Genomic DNA, 21,399 nt, shown 5'->3' on the forward strand with positions numbered 1-21,399 from the left:
ACTGAGGGGAGAATTCAGCCTTGCACCAGAAATATTATTTTTTTAATATACAGAATGTAAGGTAGCAATTTTATCAAATAAAACCATGAAATCAATGGGCTCCTGTGCCAGAAAAACCCACCTAAAAGTCACAGGTGCAAGAGGGCCAGAGCAGAGGCCTGATTCTGGGGAAGGCTCGGCACTCTGCCCTCAGGGAGTGGTTTCCATCAAGGAACTTAGGTTGCCCTTTTCTCCTCTGGGGAAGTGCGGGAGAGGTAGAGCCACAGAGGAAAGGCAGCAAGCCCTTTCTGGTCATCTGGAGGAGAGAACTCTGGAGGGTGCAGTGTGGGGCTCAGGGTCCTCCAGGAGAGGAGGGGCCTCCCTGCTGGCTGCTCTGCAGCAACTGCTGGAATAGTGAGTGGGGCTGGTTACGCAAGGCAGAGGGGGAGTCCAGCTCCACGACCCTCCCTGCTTGTAGCACCAGCACCCGGTCCGAGTTCAGGATTGTGTTGAGCCTGTGTAAGAGAAGGTGGTCAGTGTGGAGAATAGAGGACAATGTCCTAAAGGAAAAGCTGACCTGCTATCTGTCCCCACCCCTCAGAACTGCAGAGGCCTGTCCCTGAAGGCATTAGTCACCAGCTCCATGCTGGGGAGGGACTACAAAGTTCCCTCAGAAAATGTGCTATAAAGGACCCAGAACAGTGTGTGGAAAAAGAGGAGCTGAGATCCATGGGCCCAGATCCTTGGGTTCCTGAAAATATTGAGGGCAGGCTCTGGGTCCATGCCATTGTAGTCCTTGTTAAGTCATATATATATATATATATATATATATATATATATATATATATGCACCTTTTTTTATTCATTTATTTTTATGTGGTGCTGAGTATCAAAGCTAGTGCCTCACACGTGCTAGGCAAGTGCTCTGCCACAAGCCACAACCCCAGCCCTCCTTGATTAGTCTTAGTCTGGATACTTGCACACCTATGAGCGATGGTCAGCACTGTTTTATTGGCAAAGCGTTTGCAGATGGTCTGCTGGAGCAGCTGGTCTGTCTTCTGGTCCACACTTGCTGTGGCCTCATCAATGCACAGGACCTGGAATGTATGTTGAGGGAAGGGAGGGAGGAGGGGAGGCATGGGGAGCTATAGCCCAGTACGCACCTATAGCTCTCCCAGCCAGCTCTCCCTTGAAACTTTTCCCCACCTATTCACCCTGACACATCCCCTGCCTGCTTCCTGATCCTCTCAAATGTCTCTCCCTCTACCTTACCTTGGCATCTGTGAGGAGAGCCCTGGCCAGACACAGCAGCTGCCTCTGTCCCAGGGACAAGCTCCGGCCCCCCTCGCCCAGTTCGCCATGCAGACCACCTGTAAGGTGGAGCATGTTCATTGTGGGCCAGACTCTCCCTGTTCCTTCCCAGCTGTCAGCGTCAGGACCCAGCACTCACCAATGGAGATGATCACCTCACTCAGGTGGCACTGTTCTAGGGCCTGCCACAAGGCCCTGTCCTCATACAGGCCCTGGGGATCCAGGTTTTCCCGAACAGTCCCACTGAACAAAAAGGGCTCCTGGGGGATGATAGCTAGCTGTGACCTGGGGGACAAGGACAAGGGATCCGGGCTAGAGATGTGGCCACTTCTGCTGGCAGCACAGGTTTTAACTATGGGCTAGTTCTTCTAGGAAAGCCTGGGACGAGACCTGCACACCACTCCCTCTGCTTCACAACCCCTCTTCACTAACTGGCCACTCAGTTAGCTGTGCACCCCAAACTATGCTGGCACTGTGAGTAAAACCAAAGAAGGCAAAGGCCTAGACTCTGCCCTTAAGCAGCCAGGTACAAAAAAATGAGGTTCAAAAAAATAACCGAGAAGATGAATGGGCTAAATTGTGTGGCACACACAGGGAGAAGAAGTGGCTAGGCAGGGAATGACCAAAGTGGCTACATGGGGAGGGGTACTTCCAGGTGGAAGGGCCTGGAGTTGAGTCTTGAGGAACTATGAGGCTGAGCTCAAAGGTAAAGCCAAAACTTAGAAGAGGCAGGACCAGGGAGTGGTCATGTGTGCAGGCTTAGCACATGGCTTGCCTCCCTTTTCCATATCATGGAACTTAAAGAAAATACTAGGTTAACCTGGGGCCAGGGGTTGAGGCCCCAGATGAGGCCACTTGTGGCACAGGTATCCAGTTGTCCCAACAACTGCCTATTGAGCTTGAGGGTCAAGAGTTCATAAGGTTTCCTTAGAAGCTCTGATATAGAAGGCAGTGACTAGTGTCTGGATTGGCGACAAGAAAGATGAAGCTGAAAATATGGCCTGAGTCAGGGTGAGGAAGACCCTGAGGCCAATGGCTGAGTCTGTACTAAGCAGAAGCTTGCTATCTTTACCTGCTCATCTTCTCCACCTTATTCCCTGATTGACCCCGGCTGTCCTGAGAGTATAGAAACCTTCTAGCTATACCCTCCTCTAGGTGCCAGTAGTCTGGTTGCCCTCTTCCCTTTTCACCAACTCCTCCCCCCAGACCTGAGCTCAGTCAGCTCTAGCTGGCTGGTGTCCATGCCGTCCAGGAGCACTTTCCCCATACTGGGCTCCAGCAGCCGGAACAGCACCAAAAACAGGGACGACTTGCCGGAACCTGTGCGGCCCACAATGCCCAGCTTTTCTCCAGGTTGTACACGGAAGGTCACCCCATCCAGGGCATTTGGCAGCCCTGGCCGATACACTAATACGACATCCTGGAACTCCACACTTCCCTGGGTCAGCCAGCTGATGCCCTGCATGGGAAAGGGGAGTACATGAGTAGGAGATGGAGGGAAATGGATGAGATGAAGAATGAGAGTAAGGATGGGGCTGGAGGGTGAACAGAGGGGAGAATAATGAGAAATGGGTAGTATGAGAGGAAAGGTGGTCGGGGGATGGGGAGAGATGGGAGGCTGAATGCAGAGATGAGGGACATGGTAAATTGGAATCATACAGAGAAGCTAAGGGAGCTAAGCAAAAGGAAAGGAGCCGGGGAGAGAGACTGAGGCCTTCAGAAGACCCTGCACGGATCTGGAGCTTGGCCTGGGGTTTGGGGTGGGGTGCACGCCTACCTGCAGTGGCTGTCCCTGAGGCTCCTGAGGCAGTTCACAGGAGTACTCCTCCAGGCGCTCAACACTCACTAGCATGGTTTCTGTTTGCGTGAAGCTGCTCACCAGGCCTGAGAGCAGGCCTGTCAGGGACAGGGCATAAGACAGTGACAGGCCCACCAGCCCTGGGGAGAAGAACACCAGCTGCTGGAGGAGACCTGGACACGGACACGTGTGGGAGGTGGGGAGCACAATAGGAGAATCCCAGCTGTGGACTATGGGTGGTTAAAGGAAGTTGGCAGAGAAGCAGGCAGATGATAGGACCTAGGTCAGGACCATAGGTGGCTGGTTGCCAGGGAGTAAAGTGATGCAGAGAAGCCATGAGGGGTGACAGGTGGAAGACTGAGGTGGGCTGGGGGCAAGGTGGTGTGACTCAGGCATGGGAACAGGGAAGATGCTATACTGCCAGAGCAAGTCACTCCTGGAGACAGTTTCCTCTGCTCTAAAGTGGCGGTGATAATGATGAGACATTCTCACAGGGAACACCACATGGGAGGGGAGTTGGTAGGGGAGTAATGCAGGGTGTTGGAATGACTTGCTCCTGGGGTAAGGCTGAACGGTTGGGTGGTACCTGGGTTAGCGAGGCCTTGCTGGTGCTGCACCAGGGCAATGCCTGCAATGGCACTGACCACTGCTGCCCCCATAAGCTGTAGTCGAATGTCCAGCCACTGTGTTGTGGCATAGGAAGAAAACTGGCACCTCTGGTTTAGCTCTAGGAGTTGCTGATTCTTCTCCTCAAACCTGGGGGAGACCAAGAGGGAAGTGAGGCTTTTCCACTGCTACATCGACCCACCCAGACTCCTTTACAGTCTGCCTCCTTCAGAGCCATTTACACACCCATAGCCCTCACCTAGGGAGGCAGAGATGCCCACTTGTTCTTTTGAAAGGGGCCTGCTCTGCCTTACTTTCTCTTTCTTCTGTTTTCCTCCTTTACCTTAGTACCCTCACTCCCAGAAGGTCCAGATCCTCCTACCCAACATGTGCCTCTTTTCAGGGATCTCCTCACTCCTCCCCACAGCACACCTTACCCCCTGAGCTGTGGCTGAGAAAGGCAGAGTTCACACACCTGTAGGTGGCCCCAGCTGCCCGGAGCACGGGGAGGCCAGCCAAGGTGTCAGCCAGGTGGGTATAGAGTGGAGACAAGGTGAGGCTGCCCAGGCGACGCAGCTCCCGTGCGGAGGCCCTGTAGCGGTGCTGCACGCGGTAGTACATGATGCTCAAAGGTGGCAACAGCAGCAGCAGCCAGGGCAGGCCAGAGCCCAGCACAGCCAGGAGACCCAGCAAGCCTGCTGCATTGGCCAGCAAGATGTTGAGGAGGAAGGGCAGGCTATCATCCGCACAGGCCACATCAGAGGAGAAGCGGTTTAGGATCCGGCCCGTGGGAGTGGAGTCAAAGAAAGTCACTGGTGCCTAGAAGAGGATGTGGGGTCTGGAGAAAAGGGGTTGGTGGGCAGCCCTGGGAGAGGTGGGGTGTAAAATAGAGAAGGAGCCTGGGGACAGAGGAGGTATTGGTGGAGCTTGGAGGAAGACTATGCTAGGAAGGGAAATATACTCTTTAATTCCTCTGGCCAGTGGCAACTGGCCATGTTGGCCATTCCTCCTACTCTGAGCCAGACATACCTACTGCCCTTTTAAGGGTAGGGAGCTAATATTTATCCAGAAGATAGGGGCTTTAGGCCAGTGAATGGGATCTAGTTAGATGTCAGGAGGAACAGCTTAATTGCCTATGACTAGATAGAGTGGTAACTATTATCACTCAAAGTCATGGTTAAGACCTCAGGCTCTGGAATCAGGCTGCAACCCAAATTCCAGCTTTGCCAGTTAGGAGACATGAGACCCCATGTAAAGGATACATTTATCTCTCAATGGTCCTTGTTTCTCATCTGAAAAATGTGGACCATGCTAGAACCATACCTCACAGGGCTATTAGTAGGAGTAAAGTCCAGGTTCGCAGGATTCAAGTGCTTAGCCCTGACAGCCTGGCACAGAATAAGTGCTCAATAATTGCTAGCTATTTGGATTACTGTTGGGAGGTATGGTCTCAAAGATAGATAGCTCTTTCCTTTCCCTGCCTTCCCTGTCCCTCGCCTGCCTTTGCTTTGGGAACAGTCCTTTCTTTTTCCTCTTCCTTAATAGTCCTATGTTTAGGCAGAGGATTAAGTCAAAGGACTTCTGAAGCACCTCCTAAGGCCAACTTATAAGAAATCAGTTCATATCACACATCCTCCTTGGCTCCTGGAGAAGGGGCAGGGTAGCTGCTCCCCAACAGGCACTAGAAAGACCCATGCAGTGTTGGGTGTACAGACTGGCTCTCCACAGAACTAGCCTCGGCCAGGTCAACTCCCAGTTTCCTCAGATGTGAAATGCACTGCCCAGAGAAGGGTGCAGAGAGAGTTGTAAGGTCCTAATAATGGACAAGAAAAGACTCTATAATAACAACAATGATAATAATAATTGCTAAATGAGCACTTATTTGTGTTAGGCATTATCCTAAGCACTTTCTATGAGCTAGTTAGTGTAATCCAATATATAAGTAAGCAGTAGACTAGATATACACTTAGCAACAAAGATGGATCTTAGAAACAGCCCTAAATAAAAACTGCAAGAAACAGAATGTGAGCTCTAACGCAGTTAGCATTTACATAAATTAAAAAGATACACACATAAAATATAGGCATTTTGCAAAACAGACACAAGAAGATATATACTAAACCCACTGGAAATGGTTGTTTTTCAGGGAAAGGAGGGGAAGTGGAAATAGGGTATGGAGATACAAGGGGATAAACAAATGAGACAGAAAAGGGATCTTGCACAAACTAAAAGGTCAATGCTTAGTACTTCAAATCCAAAACTGAAGTAACCCTGAGGAAAGTTCTCTTATTTGCTCCATTTCACAAATGAGAAAACTACAGGTTTAAGTCACTGGATTGGAATCCAGAAGCTACTCTGCTCTGTGGTCTCCCTGAGTCTCAGAGGTTGCCACAGTGCTGCACCCATCTGTGAGGGGCTGTTTACTTCTGAGGACTAGGGATGTATGACGCTCCCTGAATGCAGCCCATGCACTCCCCCACACCCTCCCATCCCCTCACCATGAGGACTCGCTGCAGCAGGCGGTGATGCAGGGTGGCTGCTGCTTGGAGGGTACCTGCTGCAAAGAGCACTGCCCGGAGAAGGGTGCAGAGAGAGTTGACACCAGCAATAGTCGCATATACGGTGAGGTAGAAACGGACGTCTGAAGAGCCATTGGGGGCAGCTTTGGGCAATGGGAACACTGGGGTGCTGGGTAGTGGGAAGGGGTTATGGGTAATCCAAAGTAGGGCCATTCAGGGGGTCCCTACCCTCCCCCAGGCCACTTGTCTCCACCCTCCAGGAGACAAAGCCCTGGAAACACCCAGCCCTCAACCCTCGCTTTTTCCCTGGAAGCCACTCGGAGCAACAGGCCTACTCCCAGCCCCAGCCACTCACTAGAGGCTTCCGGGGGAGAAAAGGAGCAGCTGTGCAGAGAAAAGCCTGGAGAAGCCCGGGCTGGTGGAGGCCAGCCCCTCCTGGGAGCTATTCCTGGCTGCCTTCAGCTGAGAGATCCAATGGGACAGCCACCAGTCCGCAGCATTGCATGTGGCTGAATGGGGGTGGGAGGAGAAAGTTGTGAGAGACTCATCTCTTTGGTTCTGTTCAAATATCTTCTTCCTCTGCCCCTGACTCTGGTTCCTACCCTTCTGCAACTGCCTGGACCTCCCCTCCTTGCCCCTCTTCTTCACCCTCCCTAGTGTGAGCTTCTTTCCTAGTTCCATCACCTTTCAGCTCTAAGAATAGCATGAATTCAAATTTGCAGAAAGGGGCTCATGTTGGGGGCCTATCAGAAGACCCCTATGGAGTGCAGAGCTTTAGTGCCACGATTTTCTCAGAATGCCGGATACGGGGGATGCCTTTTGTCTCAACTACTGCCTGTGTTCGGTGAGTGTCTGGGCTTTGTGATGATTAGCACAAGGTGATCGCGATGGGATGGGGCAGTGGGGTAGTTAGAAATTCCAGGATACAATCTCACCTTGCATAAGGAGCAGAGAGAGGAGGATGGCGAGGGCCAGGCCCTGGCCCACAGCCCTCCAGTATGCACGGTACACATGCAAGGCTACGGCGCCCTCCTTCTTGCTTTCCTCCTGCAGCAGGCGGCCAGATTGGTTCTGCTCCACCTCTAGTTCTTCCTTTGTTTTCTCTGGGTGCTGTACGGACAGGGCCTTGGCTATGAGAATCAAGATCATGGAGGAATTAAGCTTGCAGGATGATAGCAGAAAACTATCATTTTCAAACTGTTGGTGTTTCAGAGGAGTAGGCAAGTCTTGGAAAAAAAACCTCTAGGGTGTATCGGGGAAAAGCAAGCCCTTTCTTCCCATCTCTGGGTCACACCTGAGTCAGGCTCTTGTCCATTCTCAGCCCAGGTTTTGGGGACAGCTTGTACCAATGGCAGAATCTCAGAAGGAGGTCCTGGAAGGTAGAAAGGGAGTTTAGAAGGCACTATACTACATGCCTATACTGCCTTTCTAACTGTGTGTACAATCCTATCTTTTTTCTTTCTTTTTCTTTTTAGTACTAGGGGTTGAACCCAAGGGCACTCTACCACTGAATTACCTCCATGACGCCCTCCTTTTTTTTTTTTTTTTTTTTTTTTAAGTATTTTTTTAGTTGTAGATGGACACAATACCCTTATTTATTTTTATGTGATGCTGAGGATGGAACCCAGTGCCTCACACCTGTTAGGCAAGCGCTCCAACAGAGCTATAACTACAGCCCCTCCCAACCCTTTTTTAAATTTTATTTTGAGATAGGGCTTCATAAGTTGCCCAGGCTGGCCTCAAACTTGCAATCCTCCTACCTGAGACTCCTGAGTTGCTGGGATTACAGGCATGCAACACCTTGCCCATCTCCACCTTTCTTTGGCCTTCCTCCCTAACCCATCCTAGTGGAATGCTGCTCTGTGTCCCCCAACACTCTGAGCAGAATTCAGCAAGTCCATCCATCTGTACCCAGAGTCCAACCAGCAGATGGACAAAGAAGAATCAGTCATGCATGAGCACCCTGATCAGATTCAGCTCTCATTACTACAGAGCTTCTCAATTCCTGAACTCAGTTCCTGATATTCCAGTTGAGCCTCATTTCTTCCTGTTTCTCTCCTGGTGAACTTGCAGGTGGTTATAGCCCTCTGAATAATAATCCTTCCATTTTGGGGGTTTTTGTTTTCTTTACAAAAATGCTGTTCTAATCCCGACGGCTTTCTCCTCTCTGAGAACATCAGACTGTTCTGACATCCTGGGTCTCCTAGTTCCCAAGAGTACTCAGTCAGAAAGCCTCTGAGTCCCACATCACCAAGACATGCCTCTTCCCTCCTGTTCTCCAGTTTCCTCAACAAGTTCTGTGAAGGCAGGAGGAGGTGAGACCTGGACTCAGGTCACATATGAAGGGGTGGCATGGTCTGTACTTAAAAATCCACCTGTCCCTCTTCCCCCATTACACCTGGCATACACCTCCCTCACCTGGCTGGTTCCTGCCCCACATTACCAGCCCGGACAAGGTGCCCAGACTCCATAAGCAGCACCAGGTCAGCCCTCTCCAGGTATTCAGTGCGGTGGGTGCACAGCAGCCGTGTAGTGTGACTCAGCACTCCCAGGATGCACTTGTGCAACAAGTGGTTGGCCACATCTGCATCCACAGCAGCCAGAGGGTCATCAAGGAGATAGAGAGTTTTCTCCTAAAAGAGGTCAGGCACAGAGGTCTTGTATGTCCTGGTCTCACACAACCAAAGACAGTTGAGAGCAACTCTGAGGGCCACCCTCACAGTAACAGGGAAGGAAGTGAGACCTGAGGGTGGACTTCCCTCAAATCAAGCAACACCAGAGACCCAGGGCCAGTTCTGCACAGGGTCTCAGTGCCTCAGGCCTATAACTCTGCAATTAAGAAGTTGCAAAAGGAGGATGGATGGCTAACACGTCATGAGCATGAGGTGGGGGAGGATGTAGGTGTAGAAGTCAATGAAAATATTCCTATCCCCCCACTCAGACAAGCTCCCAAAGCTCTGAACTGCTTCCACCTCCCTGCCCTTGATACCCTGTTCTTGAATTTACCTGGTACACAGCACGAGCAAGGGCAATCCGGGCACGCTGTCCCCCGCTGAGGGTCATACCCTTCTCCCCCACCTCTGTCTGATCTCCCGCAGGCAGGATCTAATGAAACAAACACCCCAGTGGTCAGCTCCCCAAATACCTTCTACTCTGTTTCCTGTTCCTTTGTAGGCACCATTGGAAGAAAGAGATAACAAGCATCAGGAGAGCTAGGGAGCTTAGGATTGTATTTACATTTGGGATGAGTCAATCAGAGGTGACAAACCATAACTCCAACAATATCTGGCATTTATTGAACACCTATTATGTGCTTAGCACTTCATAGGCATTATCTATGCCTATGAACCCCATGGATCTTATGAAGTTGACATTATTTCCTTCTGACAGATGAGACCAAAGCCCAAGCAGATTAAATACCTTGCTCAGAGCTGCTAAGGGGCAGGACACAAACCCAGATTCTCAACCACAAATGATGCTTACTACCTTACCTTTTAAATTTTTAATTATTTAATTTTTTAAGATGCAGCGGCAGGTGGGGATCTCACCAAATTGCCCAGTCTGGCCTTGAACTTGTGGGATCTTCCTGCCTCAGTCTCCTGAGTAGCTGGGATTTTAAGTGTGCCACTGTGCTCAACTTTATCCTGCCTTTTTAGCAGCAAGAATGATGATGGACCAATCTGATGTGAAAACTTTCATAGGTTTTTAGAGAAGGAATGTACCCTGAGCTTTCCTGTGGCCTCAGGAGTAGTCTACTAAGCTACAGGGTCCCCATAACCAGAGGAAGCACATGTGATTCACCAGATTTTGAGTCTTCTGAGAGAAAGCCTTGTTGTCTTCCTAGTCCCTAGAATAACAGCCAGGACCCAGGAGACATTTGGGAAATGCTTAATGTAGAAACAAATGAAAAGTGAATACAGGGTACACCGTGGTCAAAGTCATGGTTTTCCATCCCAGGGAAGTTCCATATTTATCTGGGAAAGGCAGTGGTAATGAGTCCTGGGGTAGACATGGGGGTTGGGTGGAGAAATCATGGGAGAAATCTGTAATCTCTTTCCTGATAAACTTGGTACTCTGAACTGGCAGAGGAGGGGAGATCCAATGGGCTTGGCAGGTTTCCCAAGTTTTCCAAAGGAGACCTTGCTGCTTCCAAACCTTTTCAGTGAAGTGGGAGGGCCTCCTGAATTGGAACCAGAAGCCAGACCCGTGTAGAGCACAGCCTCATAAGGAACACTTGCCTGGCCCCCTGGCCACCTCAGGGATCTCCCAGGTGCTCTGTCAGCACCCAGCTACCACCACCCCTGTGGTGGGAAAGAGGGAAAGAGGAACAAAGCAGCTGGACCCTCTGGGAAGACCAATCTGAGGACCAGTCCTAGATAAATGATGCCTGAGTACAAACAAACCCTTTCAAGAAAAGCAAACCTCTAGTTTAAGCATCAGGGACACAGGGGAAAGCAGACAGTGAGAGTTTCAAGGCCAGGCACTCACGCTGAGGTCCTCGTTGAGGGCACAGGCCTCTAGCACCTCCCTGTACAGCTGGGCATCAAATGTCTTCCCGAAGAGGATGTTGTCTCGGATGGTGGCAAACTGGATCCAGGGTTCCTGGGTGGCCAGGCCAAAGCCCTTGGATAGCTCCCACACTGCCACCTGCCCATGCAGCCTGCAGAATCAGGTCAGCATCATGGGGACTAGCTCCCCACTGGGTCCCTCCATGCCCAGCCTCTGCCTCCAAGAAACTTCCTCAGACTGCTGCCTTCTACATATGGTTCCCCTTGGTGTTACACGACTCTCTGAGCTGATGGCCTCTGATGTTGAGGGGTCCTAATGAGGCTGTAGGCCCATTCTGGCCTGGGAAGAGAGAAACTGCTCTTTGATTATAGGCAAGCAGCTACATGTCTATGTGTTCTGGAGCTCAGAGAAGAGTGGGGCACCACACTGTGCTCATTCTCACCTCAAAACAAGGCCTCCTCAAACCTACGATCCTCTCCAGATCCCTGCAGAACCACATTCTCTGAAAGAATAGGTGACACTGGATAGTTTTTCTACTCTTTTTCTTCACTATCTATTATAGCATTTATGGCACTCTGGTGTGACAATGATGACAATTCATCAAGTGAGTTCTTGACAATTTGAACTACCTCCTACTTTCCAGACTAAAAACTCTTCCAGGAAAGGGGTCATGTCTTGCTCCTCTTGGTACTCCTGGCCCTCAAAAAGCATAGCAGGGGCTCAGTAGGTGTTTACTAAAGAAGATCTGAGGACAGGAGGCACTGGAGGTCCATTACCTGTGCAGTTCCCCAGCAATGGCAGCCAGTAACGAGCTCTTCCCACAGCCTACCTTCCCCACAATGCCCACCAGCATACCCTGCAAAGAAATCACAGTCAGTGCCCGCTGTTTGCAGAGGAAGGACAGAAGGGGCAGTGCTCTCCCTTTTGAGGCTCTAGGCTGTTAATTCTCCACTGAGGCTTCTCTCTAGGCCCTAGGTAGTGTGCAGGGGAAAGAATTTTCCACCTCACAGGAGATGTGCACTCAGGGCCTGCCTCCCTGTCTCATCTGGAGAAGTAGGTGTTACATCTCCACTCAGAGTTATTCTCAGTTTCACTGGCTGTGTAAAGGTCCTCTGAGGGGAAGCAGGTTGCCAGAGAGAATGAGAGGAAACCATCTTAAGAACTTCTAGGTATACTCTGAGGCAGACATCCCACAAAGGGCAGAGGTCAGGGAAAGACTCCAGGCTTTGGGCCCTGCATGCCAGGCTGCAAAGTCAACCTGCCACCAGATTTCCAAAAACCATGGGCAAAGAGCAGTGCTCTGCACAGGTGCCCTTTCCTGTGATTTGAGTTTAATATTTTGTTCTCTCTTCATTTGTTAATTGTAACATACATTCATAAAGCTATCTCCCCGCTCCAAAGGAAAAAAAAAAATCCTTTAGAAATGGGCCAGCATTTCTCAGAAGCACCTTTTTTATATTTTGGTACTAGAGAGTGAACCCAGAGGTGCTTACCAAGAGCCACATCTCCAGCCATTTTTATTTTTTATTTTGAGACAGTGTCTTGCTAAGTTGCTTAGGGCTTTGCCAAGTTGCTGAGGTTGGTTTTGATCTTGGGAGCCTCCTGCTTCAGCCTCCTGTGGGATTACAGGGATGTGCCACCATGCCCAGCTTCATTAGTTCCATTTGTCTGTGATGCCCTATAATGCCAGCCAGGGTTGACCCATTTGCAACTGAGCACCAGACTCATCTATGACCTTTCCTGGGATTGTGGGATCAGGTCCCAGAGACAGCTTCTCCCTCTTGCTGGATGCAGCCTGCAAATGGGAGGGCTCTCTGCAGTCACACCTCCTGCTGAGTAGAGAGTGGGTCCACAGAGGGAACAAGGCAAACAAACAGAAGACAGAGAACTCTGCAAGCTGAGGCCTGGTCCTGAACCGTTTCTAAGATCTTGCATTCTTGCCTTTGGATTCTGCAATTCATCTCTAATATCCTTATTACAAATTCTTATTTGCTTAAGCTAGCTCCAGTGGTTTCTATGACTTACATGTTAAAAAAAAGTCTTAACACATTAGTAAAATTCCTTTGAAAAATTCCAGCCTTGTCTTGCCTGAACTAAGAGGGATAACAAAACATACAATCCAAGCCAGAAATGTGAGCCAAATGTGGTAGAGGCAATTCAGCCATCTCTGGAGAACTCTGGGTTGAGCTGTGGGGCAAGGGGTTGGACAGAGGTCAGGAGAAAGTGAAAAACTCAGCACTGGGGTGAACAGGAGTCGTCATCTTACCAGAAATTTTCCTGTCATAAGCTTTTCTTTGACTATGTAGAATGAGTCACAAGGCTTGACTACTTTTCACCAGGCTCAGTAGAGGCTCATCTATCCCATTTATAAAATCTTTCCTTAAAGGGACTGCTGGGCCTTTCCCCCAGGTTCCTGGCCTGGGGAGATGCTGAATAAACCCTGGGGTCTGTTCTGAGCTTTGTAGCCAGTAAGGGACACAGGGAGGCAAAAGCACCCATTGGTCTGGACTGGGAGGATGTGAGCTGCCTAGAGACTATGGAGAGGTATAACTACTCTGAAAAAGCTGTGTATAGAGAAATAAAATTCAGAGATGAGGTGTTACTGGGTACAGTGGTGCATGCCTGTAATCTCAGGGACCGAGGAGGCTGAGGCAGAAGGATCACAAGTTCAAGGTCAGCCTCAGCATCCTAATGAGGCCCTAAGCAACTTAGTAAGATCCCGTCTTAAAATAAAAAATAAGAAGGGTTACAGATGGTTAAAATAAGAAGGGTTACAGTGGTCGAGCACCTCTGCGTTCAATCCCCACTACTGCAGGAACAAAAGCAAAAATAAGAGATGAGGTGTCATCTTAGACTGGAACCTGCTCATCAAACCCCTCCACTCCTTTCCTCAGTCATTAGAGCCAAAGGGACATCCAGCTATGATTGGCCCAGCCCTTGTTTATCTGTCATCAAGTCCCCATGTCCCTTATTATCTGGGGACTCTCCCAAGATATCTATCTACAAACACATATATATATATATATATAGATAGATAGATAGATATATCTATATATATATCTACAAACCTTTTTCACTTCAAGGTGACTAATGAAGGTCTCCTGGCTAGTTCCAACTGGGTCCCAGGAAAACAAGGCTTCATGCAACTCCAACACTGTAGATGGCCTTATAGGGGGATCTGAAAAGGGAAGAAGCCACTTAAGATCCTAATCTGCCACCAGCTTGCCTGAATGGGAAGGATAAATTGGGGCTATGTCACTTGCCCTTCATCTACCTGCCCAAAGTAATTCAATCTCAGTCTGGCTCTGCTCTGCTTCAGACCCTTACCCCCCACAGCATCTATGTACAGTGCCCAGGTGGTTACGTCCTGCTCCTTTCCATTACCTGAGCTGTAGTACACCTGGGGATTGTGGTTTGGAAGGTCAAGGAAACGCTGGATCCGCACCAAGGACACTTTGGCCTCCAGGAGGCCATTGATGACCCAAGGGAAGTTGTTGAGGGGGAAAATAAGCATGCGCACCAGTGCCAGGGCTGTGAACACCTGAGTGGGGTGGAAGGGGAGAAGGCATCACTCAAAGCCTGGGAACTACCTGACAGCCTGCTTTCCTGATGGCCATGTGGACAGGTCTATAGAAAGAACAGAGTAGGGAGAGCTAAGGGGTTAGCTGGGCAATTCTTGGGTTACAAGTGGCAACTCCAGCGGTTCCTCTAGGGATCCAGGTTGCATTATTTTTGTTGTTGTTGTTGTTTGGGGGAGTGCAGGTTCCATCACTGAGCAACAGCCCAGCCCTCCAGGCTGCATCCTTATAGGTGCCCAGACCTAGCTCACTCGAGACCTCAGAATTTCTAAGTGGTAACAACACCTGACCCTGGCCAGACCCATCACTGGGTTATGGATTTTTTCCCCCAAGGTCATTAGGCTGAGGATAAAGGGACTAATTGTAAACCTGGGTCTGATAGGAATTTGGAGAAGGAAGAGTAGAGGAAGAAAAGGAGCTCCTCCACAGAGGGAAGGGTTATAACTCCAAGGTCTCAGAGAAGGTCATTTCAGTGCCCCCTTGGCTTGGAAGGGATGAGGCAGCAGGGATCTTCCTATGTTCCTTCACAGCCAGTACCGAGGGCCTTAGCACACATCTCCACTCCACTGCAGTCTCCTTGCTGGTGCCCGCCCCATACCTTCCCTGAGCCATCCTCTCCCTTCTTAGCCCTCACCTTGGTAGCAGTGAGCTGGTGCCCCATGAGTACATAGGTGATGAAGATGATGATGGCAATGACTACTGGCAGGGCAGCCCACAGGTACACGCAGACTGCATCCAGGTATTTGATGACTCGGAGTCGTCCCAACTCTCGAGCCCGATAGGCCTCAACTCGGGCCCCCAGTGCCTTCTCCCACCCAAAGAACTTGATGACTCTAATGCCACTCAGCAGTTCTGTCACAAGCTAGAGACAGGGGACAAGAGAGCAGTGTGAAGTGGAGACACTGCTCATGTGTCTCCTCTGTGTTTGGATGCTGGGTGGGGTCTCCAGATGGCTGAGTGATCATGGCAGCTCCTCACCTTAACCCGTGCGTCCTTATGCTGTAGCATCTCCTGGTTGCTGGCCATGATGCGGGTAGCAATCACTTTGTTGACAGGTACCAGCAGCAGCGCCAAGAGCAGACCACCCACAAAGGCCATGCCGACCTGGTTGTATAGCAGATAGAGGGTGATGGCCAGCTGCAGGGGCAAGCCCCAGGCCTCATGGAAGCTGCTGGCAAAGTTTAGCAGCCGCTCAGAGTCAGTGCCTAGTAGGTTGAGGGCCTCCCCAGCAGGAGGGCGACTGGGCCCCAGCTGTAAAGTCTTGTGGTACAGGATGTTCAATACAGCCCCCCGTGCCTGCAGTGTCACCTTGCGTACCTCATATCCATACTGATTCTGTAGCACAGCGCCCAACACAGCCCCACTGGCTAGCCCCAGGGCATAGAGCAGGCCATGGCTTAGTGGCTCTTGCCCTTCCTCCAGGAAGCCCACCAGTAGGGAAAGCAACAGAGGCCCTGAGAATCCCAACATGGTCCCCACCAGCTTGAGCAGTCCAAGTGCCAGGTAGCGCTGCCCAAAGGCTCCATATAGGGCCCTCCACAGCCGGGCACCCTCCCACCAGTGTGCCTGAAAGGTACGGGCCAGGTAGGCTAGGTGCAGCCTGCGGGGGAGATGGCAAGTGTCTTGAGGCTGCTGGAGTTCTCCATGGGCCCCGCGGGTCAGCAAGGGTGCCAGCCAGGCATAGGAAAAGCGTGACAGCCAACTCTCCCCATCTTCAGACACCTCAGGTTCCTGATCCTCAGAGGACAGGAAGGGCTCTTGAGTCCAGGATTCTTGTGGCCCCCTGGGGACTGCCCAACCCAGTCCATAGGCCAAGATTGCTGCCAGCTGCAAAATGAGGAGACACAGGCGGGCCAGGGGCCCTGGGAGAAGTGGGGACAGCAATGTGCCTTTCTGGCAATGCCAGAGCAGGGTAAGCACTAGGGCTGGGGCTGGCAAGAAGGCTGCTAGAGCCAAGGCCAAGGGCCCCCGGGAGAGGCCATGAGGTGAATGAGCTAATGTCCACAGAGCCAGGCTGTGGCTGAGCCAGGCCATAGCTGCCACACACCCTGCCAGCACCTCTAGCCCTAAGGGCCCTGGGCCTGCTCCTGGTGGCAAAGCAACTGGAACAAGATCTAGTAGCGGGAAGATGGAGAGCAAAAAAGAAGCTCCAATTCGGAGGCACCAGCCAGCACTGCACGGTAGGATGTAGTTTGGATTCCTGGGGACAAAAGGGAAGAGAGAAAAGAAGGCATGTCATGGCTCAGGACCCAGACATGCCCCTCACCTAGAGAGAATGAACTCCCTTTCCTGTCTTACACATAGTATCCTTACATCCCCCTGACTTTACCTTGGAACCCAGGGCCTTTTCTCCCAGGAAGCCTTCCCAAATTGACCCAAGGCACTTTCTAATCTACCCAAACCATTTCAGATCATTCTTTCACCACAGGTATTAAAAGTTTGAGTTAAAGCTGTACTTACCATGAAGGCTGTAAGTAGAAAAAAAAATGCAAATTTCCACACAGATAACCACTACAGGATACATATTTACTTTTACAAAAGATCGACCTAAGATTACCTTTAAACTCACCTAAAGCTTTATGAGATAAATAAAAAATTTTCTTACAAACAGCTTCTATACTGTAATAGAACAGCCTAAAATTTATAAGGCCTCAGAATATTCTATTCTTTGTCTTTACACTGATGGTAAAAAGGGGCATGGATTAGTTTGTGATTCCTTTAGCTAAAGAAAAATGTCTTTTCAGTTTTGTCTCTATCTTGTTGGCATAGAAAAAAAATGCTTTTTTATTTTAAAAAACAAAGGGTGCATATTAAGAATCAATACAGAAAAACACACCTGCAGACATGAGTATCAGAACGCCTTGAAAGAGGACTTGAGTATGCCATGCCCTTTGACAGCAGAGCTGGGTTACTGAAAAAGTTTAGCTGGAAACTAAAATACTTTTGAGTTTTCTTAAATGACCCCCAGATGACAGTTATATGGAGGGGTTATAGAAAATAAGCCTCTGAAGTATGGGACAGAAAAAGAACACAGAGCCCAAGGTCATTAACCAGTCTCCTAACCTCAGCAGGTCTCCTTCCCTCCCTATATCTCACTTTCCTCATCAGTAGAGAGAGCAGTGAGGGGCGATACCCAAAGCGCTCTCACATCCTTTCCTGAGATTCCAGATCTCTCTACACAAAGCACAAAAGCATAATAGGTGAAGTGACAGCCACAATTTCAATTGAGTATATGATGGTTTTTCTACCTTGTCATTACACTGAAAGTTCCCAAAAGACCATGCCTTCTTTATTTATTTATTTATTTTTCTTTTTTGGATATGGGGAGTGAACCCCGGGGTGCTTAACCACTAAGCCATATCCCCAGCCCTTTTTGTGTTTTATTTTGATACAGGGTCTCACTAAGTTGCTGAGACTGGCTTGGAACTTGCGGTTCTCCTGCCTCAGCCTCCTGAGTCACTGAGATTATAGGCACATGCCACCACACCTGGCATTTTTTGTTTGTTTTGGGGTCTCAATATATTGCTGGTTTTGAATTCCTGGGCTCCAGTAATCCTTTTCAAGTAATTAATTGGGATTATAAGCATGCACCACTGTGCTGGACCAAGACTGTGCCAACTTTTTTTTTTTTTTTTGTGGTGCTGGGGATCAAACTCAGGGACTTGTGCTTGCAGTGCAAGCACTCTACCGACTGAGCTATCTCCCCAGCCCTGTGCCAACTTTTAATAGTGCCTCCTCTGAGTAGGCTGTGGATGCTTGTGCAGACCAACTTGCTCTAGATTTTCTTCTCGTTTCATGTACAAGACAAATCAGGATTCCTTCCCAACCAAGCAGATCTGCCGCTTTTCCTATCAAGGCAGGGATTCATCAGCTTCCTAATTCCTCTTGGGTAGAGATACTTTTCTCTCCATCAAACTAGGACCTTCCAAAGGCAGAGACCAGACTGCTTTTCTGCTTTCTCAGCAGCCAGAGAGAGACTACCTTTGGCCGTCCGTAGTGATCCAAGAACAAAGCACAAGATCAAGGTGAGTTCAGCACCCACACTTTTCAGCTCTAAACCTGGGAAATCTTAAAAGTTTTGATTTTGTTCTTCACCTACTGCCTCCTCTGCAGCTGAGTCTTCATATGCTTTTCTTAGCCTAGGAATACTGAAGTTTCATGGATGGAAGTGGAGAAACTGGCCCTACAATATAAACACAAGTCATCCTTCTTGGGCTGGGGGTATAGTTCAGTGGTAGAGCTCTTGCCTAGCTTGCATGAAGTCCTGGTTTGATTTCCAGTACTGCAATTAAGAAACACACACACACACACACACACACACACGTCATCTTTCTTAGAACACCGTTCACCCAATTCATGACAGTTGTATTTGGGTACCTTAAAATCTACAACAGGAGCGATTTCTACCATGCATTCGGCCTTTAATACATGCTAGGTACTGCACTATACGTTTAAATGCATTATTTAATTTAACCCTCTCGACAATGATGAGACTAAGAGAAGATAGGTAATTTGCCCGAGAAAGGTCACACTGCTGCTAAGTGGTAACACTCGGCTTTTACTTCTGTCTTACTGCAGAGATCTCGGAATTCTGGTGACACTGCAGGGAGATGTGGGTTGCGGGCAAAGTCTGTTCGCACACATTGGACAGATATCTTGAAGCGGTCTCTTACCTCGGGGAGCCCAGGTGACAGGCACTGAGCACCGCGAGGAACGCGTGGGGTAGGACGCTGAGCACCAGCTGGGTGAAGCAGTGGCCTGTGGTGTTCCCCTCCCACAGCGGGAGTGGCCGCGCAGGGCTGGTGCCGCACAGCTGGGCCAGGAGCCGTTCCACGGACATCTCGCCTGAGCCGAAAGCTGAGAGAAAACCCCGAAACAGAGCTTGCCCACGGGGCAGTCCCAACTGGGTTTCCCGCCCTTGACCCCGCCCCTCGCTCCTGACCCTCCCCTAACTTCCGCCCCGAGTCAGACCCCGCCCACTCTCGCGGTACCTCGGAGGATAGGAAAGAAGTTCCACTTCCTAGAGCTGGCCGATTTCTGGACCCTCCCAGGTTGGCCACCCTGCCCAACTCTTTCCTCTCCCCTGACTCTCTTCCCCCAGTGATCCGGAACCTCAAACCTAAAAAAGTTGCTTTCCGCCGGATTCCGATACCTCAGGTACAGGTGGATGGAAAAGAAAGTGCTGTCAGATGAGGCTGCTGGGCGGCTCGGATGGCGCCCCCTAGAGTTGGGAAGACTTATCAGGTGGCGTTCGCCTGCCCGTACGTAGGGCTTCTACGCGCGCGTGCGCACTGCTCTCCTCTTGTGGTTTCTGTACACGTGTTCCGCTGCCTTCGCACCGTTGTGTGGGCACACTTGTCATCTGCCTTCAATATGGTCTGATCCGTGATCTAGCACAGATTCTTCTTATACCGTCTCACTTGGAATATTCGGTTCCATCCACCCACTGTTGACCAGCTGGCACATGCATTTCACTATAATGCAGAAAGCTTATAAAGAGCTGGGAGTCGAAACATGCCTGCTACACTAAGTAATAACGCCGCTTTAGGACATATACAGACCTTTTTTTTTTTTTTTTTTTTTTTTTTTTTTTTGGTACCAGGGATTGAATGCAGGGCGCTTTAACCTCTGAGCCACATCCCTAGACCTTCTTCATATTTATTTTTTTCATTTTAATTTATTTTTATTGTAAACAAATGGGATACATGTTTCTGTACATGGAGTAACAGCATACCATTTGCGTAATCATACATTTACATAGGGTAATAATGTTTGATTCATTCTGTTATTTTTCCTTCCCCCCACCCCTCCCACCCCTCTTTTCCCTCTATACAGTCCCTCCTTCCTCCATTCTTGCTCCCCTCCCACATGTGTCATCATCCGCTTATCAGTGAGATCATTTGTCTTTTGGATTTTTGAGATTGGCTTGTCTCACTTAACATGATATTCTCCAATTTCACCCATTAGCCTGCAAATGCCATAATTTTATTATTCTTTATAGCTGAGTAATATTCCATTGTATATATATACCACAGTTTCTTTATCCATTCATCAATTGAAGGGCATCTAGGTTGGTTCCACAATCTGGCTATTGTGAATTGAGCAGCTATGAACATTGATGTGGCTGTATCTCTGTAGTATGCTGATTTTAAGTCCTTTGGGTATAGGCCGAGGAGTGGGATAGCTGGGTCAAATGGTGGGTCCATTCCAAATTTTCTAAGGAATCTCCACACTGCTTTCCAGAGTGGCTGCACTAATTTGCAGCCCCACCAGCAATGTATGAGTGTACCTTTTCCCCCACATCCTCGCCAACACCTATTGTTGCTTGTATTCTTCATAATCGCCATTCTAATTGGGGTGAGATGGAATCTTAGTGTAGTTTTGATTTGCATTTCTCTTATTACTAAAGATGGGGAACATTTTTTCATATGTTTGTTGATTGCTTGTAGATCTTCTGTGAAGCGTCTATTCATATCCTTAGCCCATTTGTTGATTGGGTTATTTGTATTCTTGGTGTAGAGTTTTTGAGTTCTTTATATATTCTGGAAATTAGTGCTCTATCTGAAGTATGAGTGGCAAAGATATTCTCCCACTCTGTAGGCTCTCTCTTCCCATTGCTGATAGTTTCCTTTGCTGAGAGAAAGCTATTTAGTTTGAATCTATCCCAGTTGTTGATTCTTGCTTTTATTTCTTGTGCTATGGGAGTCCTGTTAAGGAAGTCTGATCCTAAGCCAACAAGGTGAAGATTTGGACCTACTTTTTCTTCTATATGATGCAGGGTCTCTGGTCTGATTTCAAGGTCCTTGATCCATTGTGAGTTGATTTTTGTGCAGGGTGAGAGATAGGGGTTTAGTTTCATTCTGTTGCATATGGATTGCCAGTTTTCCCAGCACCATTTGTTGAAGAGGCTATCTTTTCTCCATTGCATGTTTTTGGCCCCTTTGTCTAGTATGAGAAAATTGTATTTATTTGGGTTTGTGTCCGTGTCCTCTATTCTGTACCATTGATCTTCCTGTCTATTTTGGTGCCAATACCGTGCCGTTTTTGTTCCTATTGCTTTGTAGGCCAAGGAGTGGGATAGCTGGGTCAAATGGTGGGT

At 49.2% G+C, this 21,399-nt stretch overlaps 1 protein-coding gene and 1 long non-coding RNA gene across 2 annotated transcripts in view; one reads left to right on the plus strand and one right to left on the minus strand.

Annotated features, from left to right (window-relative positions):
• Positions 1-25: 25 nt before the first annotated feature.
• ABCC10 (ATP binding cassette subfamily C member 10) lies at positions 26-19,551 on the minus strand. The gene is made up of 22 exons (XM_079148071.1): positions 19,420-19,551; positions 18,974-19,157; positions 15,279-16,500; positions 14,935-15,162; positions 14,107-14,263; positions 13,791-13,900; positions 11,499-11,578; positions 10,702-10,873; positions 9,220-9,318; positions 8,657-8,846; positions 7,508-7,585; positions 7,149-7,343; positions 6,569-6,722; positions 6,193-6,382; positions 4,170-4,513; positions 3,675-3,844; positions 3,068-3,228; positions 2,499-2,749; positions 1,430-1,575; positions 1,252-1,349; positions 964-1,076; positions 26-494 (listed from the first exon to the last, which is right to left on the minus strand). The coding sequence occupies exons 2-22, from the start codon at positions 19,138-19,140 to the stop codon at positions 332-334; spliced, it is 4,488 nt and encodes a 1,495-aa protein (XP_079004197.1). The 5' UTR covers positions 19,141-19,157; positions 19,420-19,551; the 3' UTR covers positions 26-331.
• Positions 19,296-21,399, plus strand: part of LOC306666171 — a 31,526-nt gene continuing 29,422 nt past the window's right edge. The window contains exon 1 of the long non-coding RNA XR_013765226.1: positions 19,296-19,351. This is a non-coding gene — a long non-coding RNA (uncharacterized lncRNA). The remainder of the gene's footprint in view (positions 19,352-21,399) is intronic.

The sequence above is a fragment of the Sciurus vulgaris genome (genome assembly GCF_902686455.1).
Source record: "Sciurus vulgaris genome assembly, chromosome: 7".
Lineage (NCBI taxonomy): Eukaryota > Metazoa > Chordata > Mammalia > Rodentia > Sciuridae > Sciurus > Sciurus vulgaris.

Excerpts from the sequence above, each read along its gene's own strand:
- ABCC10 (XM_079148071.1), bottom strand. The coding sequence starts at position 19,140 with ATGTCCGTGGAACGGCTCCTGGCCCAGCTGTGCGGCACCAGCCCTGCG. Across the intron at positions 13,901-14,106 it reads CCAGGTGTACTACAGCTCAG|ATCCCCCTATAAGGCCATCT; the intron begins GTAATGGAAAGG and ends TTCCCTTTTCAG. Across the intron at positions 2,750-3,067 it reads CTCAGGGACAGCCACTGCAG|GGCATCAGCTGGCTGACCCA; the intron begins GTAGGCGTGCAC and ends TTTCCCATGCAG.